The following is a 10,093-nucleotide window of genomic DNA, read 5'->3' on the forward strand; positions in this document are numbered from 1 at the left end:
GAATATAGATATCAGAGAACCATAGAATAGAAAAAGAAGAACTATATTTTGTGATTGTTGTGTACTCGTACCTAAAAGCGCTACTATTTATATAAAAAAATAGTACCATAACGGTTAATATCTACTAATTATTAATTTGACCGTTTTAAAATTAATATTATCAACGTAATTAATATTATAAAATGTGCATTAATGATTAGATTATATTTCATCTAACCTACAAAAAATTAACTTCATAACATTTAAAATTCAATAATATCTTATTAATATTAAGTAATATAATTTTGTAACGAATAAAAATTAATTATATAACCTTAAAAACTAATTACTACAATTAAATTTTTAATTAGTAGGTTACTGTTATAGTGTAACGGACCAAAATTCAAAATATAATTTATTCAAGTTAATTATTATAATTTTGTAACCTACCAAATTTTTAATGTACCATATAAATGTTAATCGAATAATAATTATATTAATAATCATTTGATTGTAACGTACAAATTTTTAATGTAACATATAAATTTTAATCGAAACAATTATTATATTAATAATGATTTGATTGTAACCAACTGTGTATTTTATGTACAATTTAATGATTAATAAAAAACATATTTAATAATATTTATTTATAATTATTAAGCTTGTATTAAAAATTAGAAGAAATTTTTGGAACAAATGCCAATTAGGATTATGATGATGTGGACATCTTTAGAGGAGAGGATTTTGAAATAGGCTATTTCTAAAAACTCTAAATTGTTAGTATAAAGATTCTCACATCGGTCATGACTCTATTAATAACTCAAAATTGTCTGTCTTTGTCAAACATTTATCAGATTGGTCCCCAACTCCATTAATTGTTTTGTATTTTAAGTGTTAATGACTCAATATCTTTTGAATATTATTTAGTGGTTAATGACATAATGTCTTTTGAATCTTATTTGGTACATTAATGATTTAAAATCCACCAAACAACAGAAAATGTAGTTGTATTTATACATATTTGACAAACTTCTGGTTATCTAGTATCACATATAACACTCTAAATGATATTATAGAAAATCAATTTAGGGTGTTAAAAACACAAATTCAAAATCGAAAAAGGATGGATATATGAACGAACTCACAACACTTGTATTAACAGTATACAATACAAAATATCTACAAATATAACAAAGATTATAAATATGATTAAGTTAAAGTGCTGCTAATATTTATGTCTCCAGATCTATAACATTGACCATGCCAACATAATTGATTGAATCTACATTATATCAAAGTTAATTTGTCAATTAGAATCAAACAAACATTGTAGCAAAACAATACCATACAAAAACGAGGAACAAAACATTGTCGCACTAAAACAATGAAAAATACTATGTGAAAATCATTTTTTTGTTGTTTTTTTAAGAAGTCAAACTGATCATCGAAATTGGCATCAGTGAGAATCAAATTTGAGACCTTGAGAAGAACACACACATAAGTTTCAAGCTAACACCATCAGACCAACCCAAACGGAAAAAGCCATTGAAAACTCACAAACACAAGTGGAAGATGGGGTTCGAAGTCTGATCAACACGTTTGATATGATAATTTCACATTTTTGTTAGTTGAGCTAAGATTTATGGACTAAAATCAATTATTTAAATAAAAGAAAAACATGATATATATTATGCTCTCTCTCTCTTTTGATAAAATAAAAACAATGTATTATTGTCTAGAAGTTCTAGCTCAACTGACAAATGCTGAAATTGCAAGGTCGGATGTCATGACTCGGGTTCGAACCCGGGACCTCACAGTTGTGTGTGAGTTTATTAAAATGTATTATTTAGTAAAATGTATTATTGATTTATTAAAATGAGGTAAATATCTTATCCTCCCCTTATAAAATGAGGTCAATTTTAGTTTTAGCATTGATAATGATAGCCCACCCCACTACGCGTTTTTCCTTTTACACGTTAAATTGAGTGATTGAATGAAATAGCAATTTTCATATAAATAAAAGAGAGAACATATTTTTTTGTTATACATAATAAACTTGCAAATTGTTGGTTGTGATTTCTGAATCTATTCTTCTTGCAAACTAAGCATCTAATAATGGATTCTATTAAGGGAGAAAAACACATCTCAAGTTCTGTGCAGTTGTTGTTAAACAAGCTTTACGACTTCGTCAACAACTTCCCGAGCACTAAGCTTGACGTTTCACTCTTGGAAGAAATCAATACAACACTGCATACAATTCAGATTCAGCTTGTAATTAACGATGATGACGATGATGTTAAGGATATGCTGGGATATGCTGTCTTTGAAGTTGATAATTTGTTTGACAAAATCAACACCGAAGCGTTGTGCCGTGAAGTGCAAGCTCAGTATCAAGCCCTAACTCCTACCTCTCAGGTGCTCAAAAATATTTCTTATCTTTTCAAACGGGTGAATGTATTGATTACTAAGGTGCAGAGACTTTTTCCTTCTCGTTTCAAACGGTATGATAGCGTGATTACTTCTAAATTGCAAACATTAATCGAAAGATTTGAATCTTTATTGAGTTCAAGAAATGGACAAAAAGGTGTTCGTATTGGAAATCCTTCTCCATGTTGTTCTGCTGTGGTTGATAAAACTTCTATTTATGGAAGAGACAATGATATAAACAAACTTAAACATCTTTTATTGTATAATGACAGTGATGATAGTAAAACAAGAACTATTTCCATTGTGGGTATGGCAGGGATTGGTAAAACAGCCCTTGCAAATTTCCTTTACAATGATCCAGATGTTAAGGACAAATTTGGAGTGCGAGGGTGGGCACGTGTCCCAGCAAATTTTGTTGTTATCAGGGTTTTGGAAACCATTCTTGAATCTATCACTTCACAAACATTCAGTAATCTTTACCTGGATTCTCAGCTTCTTAAATGCAATAATACAGAAAGAGATGACACTAGTGACGTTTACCTGAATCTTCTATTAGCGACATTGCAACAAATTCTAAACACTAACATCTTTTTGCTTGTATTGGATGATGTGCGGGATGCAAAATTTGTTGGTTGGTTGTATCTGATGAACATCTTAAATGTCGGAGAAACAGGAAGCAGGATCATCATCACATCACAAGACGAAAGAGTTGCACCACCACCATCCATGCAAACCTTTCATTCGGTCCACTATTTGAGACCTCTGGAGAGTGAAGATTGCTGGTCTTTAGTTGCCAGACATGCATTTAGAGCTTGGAACAACCAGCAACAGTCTGATCTAGAAGAAATTGGTAGAGAAATTGCAAAAAAATGTTACGGAATACCATTAGCTGCAATATCACTTGGGGATTTTCTTCACTTAGATTTGTCCCCAAGTTACTGGAATTATGCGCTAGAAAGTGACATTTGGGAATTGGTAGATTATGATGTGCACCGTGCTCTACAATTGATCTACAGTTATCTATCGACTCCTTTAAAACGGTGCTTTGCATTTTGTTCAATTTTCCCAAAGAAGTCCATCTTAAAAAAAATTGTGGTAGTTCAGTTGTGGATTGCAGAAGGCTTATTAGAATCGTTCGCAGACCAGGAAAAAGTCGCAGAAGAATACTTTGATGAACTAGTGTCAAGGTCTTTGATACATCAACAATCAATTGGTGATGGGGAAGCAAACTTTGAAATGCATGACCTCGTTCATGATTTAGCTACAAAGGTTTCATCTTCATATTGTATCAGGTTGGACGAACAGAACCTACTTGAGAGGATACATAATATATCATACAATAGAGGGCCATACGACTCATTTAGTAAATTTGATAAATTGTATGGAGTAAAAGGCATACGTACCTTTCTAGCATTACCAATACAGAAACAACTGCCTTTTTGTTTGTTATCGAACAAGGTCGTACATGGCTTGCTGCCAACAATGAAACAGTTACGCATGCTGTCTTTGTCAAACTACAAGAGTATCACTGAGGTTCCCAAAACAATTGGAAATTTGTTACACCTGCGCTACTTGAATCTTTCTCATACTAAGATTGAAAGGTTGCCTTCTGAAACATGCAAGCTTTACAATCTGCAGTTCTTGCTGTTGTCAGGCTGTAAAAGGTTCACTGAATTGCCACAGGACATTGGAAAATTGGTCAATCTACGTCACCTTGACGTTAGTGACACTGCACTGAGTGAGATGCCCGTACAAATAGCCAAACTAGAAAATCTCCACACTTTGTCTGACTTCGTTATCAGCAAACATAATGGTGGATTGAAGGTTGCAGAGCTAGGAAAATTTCCTCATCTACATGGAAAACTTTACATCTCGCAACTACAAAATGTTAATGACCCCTCTGAAGCTTTTCAAGCCAATTTGAATACGAAAGAACGAATACACGAGTTAGCTTTAGAATGGGATTGTGGTAGTACTTTTTTAGATTCACAAGCTCATAGTGCTGTACTTAAACATTTGCAACCTTCAACAAATTTGAAAAGTCTCACCATCAAAGGCTATGGTGGAACCAGCTTTCCAAATTGGTTGGGTGATAATGTATTTGGAAACATGTTGTATTTAAGAATCTCAAATTGTGTCAATTGTCTATGGCTTCCATCCCTTGGACAATTGGGTAATTTGAAAGAACTCGTTATTGATTCGTTGCTTTCCATAAAGAGTGTTGGTACAGAGTTTTATGGAAATGATGGTCATCCTTCATTTCAACCATTTCCCTCATTGGAGACTCTACACTTTGAGGATATGCCAGAGTGGGAGGAGTGGAGCATGGTTGAAGGTACCACTACGCAGTTTCCTAGTCTAAAAAGTTTGTTACTAAGTAAGTGCCCGAAACTGAGAGGAAATATACCTGACAAACTTCCTTCCTGCTTAACTAAACTTGAGTTAATAGGGTGTCCTCTACTGGTCAATTCACGATATTCAGATCATAATATCAATTGCATAATCATGTTTCCATTGTTGGATGTATTCAGCCAATTGATGCTTCCTCTCAATTCTCTTCGACAATTTACCATAGACGGTTTTCAATCTCTAATGTCTTTCCCTACAGAAGGTCTACCAAAAACCTTGAAAGTTCTCATAATCAGCAATTGCCAGAATCTAGAGTTCCATTCTCATGAATATTTGCACAATTACACATCGCTTGAGGAATTGAAAATATCTTATAGCTGTAATTCAATGATATCATTTACTTTGGGTGCTCTCCCTATCCTCAAGAGTCTGTTTATGGAGGGTTGTAAAAATCTGAAATCAATATTAGCTGTTGAAGATGCGTCGCAGAAGAGTCTCTCATTTCTTAGAAGCATCAAAATATGGGATTGTAATGAACTGGAGTCATTTCCCCCAGGTGGATTGGCCACTCCAAACCTCATTTATATTGCATTGTGGAAGTGTCAGAAGCTTCATTCACTACCTAAACCGGACACTCTAACTGGCCTTCAAGTAATGGAAATTGATAATCTTCCAAATCTTCAATCTTTTGTCATAAATGATTTGCCTACTAGTTTGCGGGAACTGACTATTGGCTCTGTTGGAGGGTTTTTGTGGAATACTGATCCAACTTGGGAACTTCTGAATTGCCTGGTGGTGTTGCGAATTAAAGGTGGTGATACGGTAAACACATTCATGGAGCCATTGCTACCAGCATCTCTCATGACACTATGCATCTCCGGTCTTGATGATACAAGATTTGATGGGAAGTGGCTTCAACATCTTCCTTCTCTTCAAAACCTTGAGATTGTTAACGCTCCCAAACTCAAGTCGTTGCCAAAAAAAGAATTGCTTTCCTCTCTTTCAGTACTAAATGTGACTTGTTGTCCATTATTGGAAGGAAGTTTGCGGAAGAAGCGAGGGAAAGAGTGGCATAAGATTTCTCACATTCCCTTCATAATTATCAACGACGAATTGATCAAATAACTTTCTTGTCGTGAGTCTCTGAAATACTTGTTTTTTTTGTTTCGTTCCTATTATGTCATTATCATTTAATATTGTTAATTTCAATAGTAACATAGAAATACTTTATCATAACGCTAATTCTCTCTCTCTCTCTCTCTCTCTCTCTCTCTCTCTCTCTCTCTCTCTTTTCCATAGAATTATGTTCTGTGTCACCCCCTGCTTGGCTGGTTCCGCCCAATCTTGTTGTCAGAAGCCAAATTCGCATGCACGACCAACAACCAAGTCCAGTAAATGTTGTACCGATGAGGAACGGACGCGCAGAGTTCTCCAATTGTGTGTGTTTGTTGGTTGTGGTTGAATTGGATTGCTTAGGCCAACAGACTTCCAATTTTTGTGGTCCTCTTCTTCAACACTGGCGACCCGTTCCAGTTATCCATCCCTGTCTCAATTTTATGTGAGTTTTTATTGTACCCTTCGCCAATGATGTTGGTTATTAACTTTTAAAAGTTACACTCAATTTGATTAACTAATATTCGCGTGTTTTAATATATACTGTGATGCATGTGCAAAAAATAATCTTTTATCTTAGTTTCTTGTTTATGAAAACAAATAAACCAAAAGTGAATAAATAAAGGAATACTAGTAAGCTAAATGGTTATGTTTGGCCTAACATGTATGGTGTAATGCTTCTATAACCAACGGTTTCACCTGGTAAAATTCAAAGTCAAAAATCCCAAACTGGCATACGTTGTCTGTGTATGATGTGACTGTTTATGTGTGTGCATTCATAGATAAAGCCATTATGTTTTGAGACTATGTTCAGTTGTTTACCATTTCATTTACCAGAATTGGTGGCTTAATTAGTCTTTGTTTTTGAAATATTATATCCAGGTTGAAGATATACCAAGGTCTTCAAGTGGGATTGATTTCAGCAGTGGAATCTAATGTATAAAATTCCTCTTTGATAGGTTTTAACATTACTCCATTTACTACGTGCATGTTCTAATGCTCGTCTTTCTTTCTTGAGCTTCTCTCTTGTTTGTTATTTTGCCATCAATATTGTTAGTAAAATCTCATATCAGAATACAATATAACACTAAATAGTTTTTCAAGATTAGACATATATTCACTATTTTTATGTTTCGTTAGTGTTTGCTCAACTGGAGGTATATTCGTCAAATGGCATTCTCCATAAATCTTATTGATGTCCGGGGAATATCCAAGCCTTTCTAGGGAGATCCTCGACACTAGCCATGGCACATCCATCCTTTATTTCACACATTCAGAAAAGGAGCATTCAAACTCAAACCATATAGAACAGAAGCCATATAACCAGGAGTTATGTTAGAGACATTGCGAATCATCTTTTCATTGATATAAAAAATACAATGAGTTTAAATACTTAATTACAATATATCACATTAAAATCATTGCTAAGTGGCTCAAAAACAAGATGAAGAAATAGCCAGCATATGTGAGTTTGTAAATACAGTTTCATAAAAAACGAGAAAACTTTCAAGAACATGCAAATGCAGAAAAGTGATGTGTACCTCATACAGTTTCTCATTGGATTTTCTTTCTCACCTCTTCACATCCCCTCAGCATGCCCACGTCCCCTTATTCACTGTATCGGCATCTTACCACCAGCCCACCACCGTGTGCGTAAGATAGTTTTGTTTCCAACTACCATATAAATAAGATAGTTTTAGTTACTAAAGCATTCAAGTTATCCATCTTAATTTTCTCAAATTAGGAAAAAGAGGTATTATTATGATGTCTATACAAGCAATGACCTTGAAATCTGATTTAGTTAATAGGAAAATCCATTAATCGATATCAATTTACTATTTGAGACATGTAATGAAAATAAATTCAATGAAATTATATGTATCGTGTCGGACACCGCCCAATATTGAGACATAATCTCATGAGTGTATGTGCTTCATAGATTAGTACTATTTGATAGTATTTGAGACGTAATAAATAGTCAATTTGTGATTTAATTTAATTTAAATTCATAAGTTTACTTGTGGTTGATGATGATTGAAGCACATTGTGCTTAGAGTGAGCTTTATGATCTGAGCATGTGAATTGGTCGTTGTAGAAAGACCTTGGGGATTAACTATTCTGTGTAACTCTTTTTTAACTTAGCAATACTAGCAACAATAAGTAGTGATCTTCATATAATAGCCCTTAAAGGAGGATCAAACTAAGTAGAAATCAAATTACCTTGTTATTAACTATAATAATAGGCTTAATGGAATGATTTTTATGTGTTGAAAATCAGTAAAAGATGTCTTCTTTTTGTTGCTAAACCATTGTATGTTCTGTTCTTGAATAGTTTCAAATTGCCTTGTTATTATTTAACTAATAATCTAATATTATTTTAATTTTATAATATTTTCATTAACACTGATTAGTATTGATTGTACTGATAACCTATGAAGCACAAACACCTCTAGGATTAGGCGTTTCGGAGTGTCTGACATGTGTAGGTGTTCGACACTCCTATGACACTCGTACGACACGTGTCGAACTAGTGTCCTAAATAATTTGTTTTCATCTTTACTTCGACACTCCCTGGCCGGTGTCCAACACCTATATAACACTCATATGAGACGTGTCCCACAAACAAATGTCTGAATTTGTTTCTCTGTTTCCATATATAATAGATTCAAGAGTTAAAGATGTGCGAGAAATGTTGATCAATCAAGGGTTATAGACATTAAAGTTGATTACAACGTTTTTAAATTTTTTGATAGTAGATGGATAAATAAAGGTCAAATACTATTTTATCTTGTTATAAAACTTTTTTTAATAAAATAAATTGTTCAAGTTAAATGCATATGTATGTATTATGATTCTCAATTTAGATATTTTATAAGTAAATTAATATATAAGTAGTTGATGGGAGGGGGTTCTCAGAATAAGGACAGAGAGGGACTCTTAAGCAAATTAGATAAAGAAGAGAATATTAAATTCATTCATAATCCTCTCAGAGGTGAGTACAATGTTTATATAGCAATAATAAGAATAATAGATCCTAACTGAATGATCATATCAGCATCCTAACAAACTTTCTGAGTCAGTAAGTTCTAGAAGTTATCACTTGTAGACTACGTAATTAGCTAACTTCACTGGTTGAACAGCTGCTCTCTTGGGTCTAGGAGCTCCCTGTTCCATTGGGCCTTGCAGTTGGGCTGTCCATAGGGCCTTTGCGTTTCTCAAGTGCTTTGTTCACAACAGTAGCGATATCGGTGTCTTAAGTTTTAACATTAAAGGTGTTGACGTGTCCGTGTTAGTGTAGTGTCAGGTGTTCGTGTTTCATAGCTGATACCACTATGTAAAAGCATACTCATGCTATTAGTAGTTTTGTGAATTGCAGGCTTCATGAGTTGATATGTTGCATGTTTTTTGTAGGGAAGTTGATATATTGTATTCGAAGTTGAATTATTGTCATTTTATTTGGTTAAATGAGACGGTAATTTTCTTTTATCTCGTCATACTCGTGCATTTAATGTATTCAAATTCAAATACTTATATGTATGCTATAAAGTTAAGCTAATCACTTAATATTAGGTTATAGGGCTCATGCTTCCACTTTTAGCACTATTGGAGTTGATTTTTTTTTTTGTTGGATATTGTTGTGTAGATCAACAAAATTATATGGTATGCTTCTACCTTTTGAATAAATGCAACAATGTAAAAAGCCCTCTAATATAAGAAGACTAAGTTTTTTTTTTCTCTGGGAGTGTATATGGTCTGTTGTAGTTGATAAGTCGTTTGCAGAAGTATGAGTTTTGAAAAAGAAAATTGGAGGCTGGACCAATGAGTACTTCTACTATTAATTTTCAAGATGGTTTTATTGGTGGTTACACTACAACATTTTAGCCCTACGACAACGCCTAATTTTTTGACAGTAAAAAAATTGTTCTAAAAGAGTATTAAAGACAATACTTTTGGTATTTTGTTGCAGTTGGGTATGAAATTTTTTCAATATTTACGCTACGGCTCACAAGAGTTAATGGTATAGGAAAGCAAAACGGTTATTATTAATTACTTTTGGCAACTCCTAATAACGTTGTGGTATGATTTTTTATTTTTTATTTTTTTAATAATATATACATATGTGGTAACATAAATTAAAGAAGTTTTTCCCAAAAAAAGAAAAAGAAAATAACAACTGAATCGAAAATTGCTTAGATCTAAAAAAATTACTTATGTGAAAATC

General features: G+C 33.3%; 1 protein-coding gene across 1 annotated transcript; it reads left to right on the forward strand.

Moving 5' to 3' along the window:
• Positions 1-1,985: 1,985 nt before the first annotated feature.
• On the forward strand, positions 1,986-6,974 carry LOC25502433 (putative disease resistance protein At3g14460). The gene is made up of 3 exons (XM_013589840.3): positions 1,986-5,893; positions 6,058-6,316; positions 6,754-6,974. The coding sequence occupies exon 1, from the start codon at positions 2,098-2,100 to the stop codon at positions 5,881-5,883; it is 3,786 nt and encodes a 1,261-aa protein (XP_013445294.1). The 5' UTR covers positions 1,986-2,097; the 3' UTR covers positions 5,884-5,893; positions 6,058-6,316; positions 6,754-6,974.
• The last annotated feature ends 3,119 nt before the right edge of the window (positions 6,975-10,093 follow it).

The sequence above is a fragment of the Medicago truncatula genome, chromosome 8 (genome assembly GCF_003473485.1).
Source record: "Medicago truncatula cultivar Jemalong A17 chromosome 8, MtrunA17r5.0-ANR, whole genome shotgun sequence".
NCBI lineage: Eukaryota > Viridiplantae > Streptophyta > Magnoliopsida > Fabales > Fabaceae > Medicago > Medicago truncatula.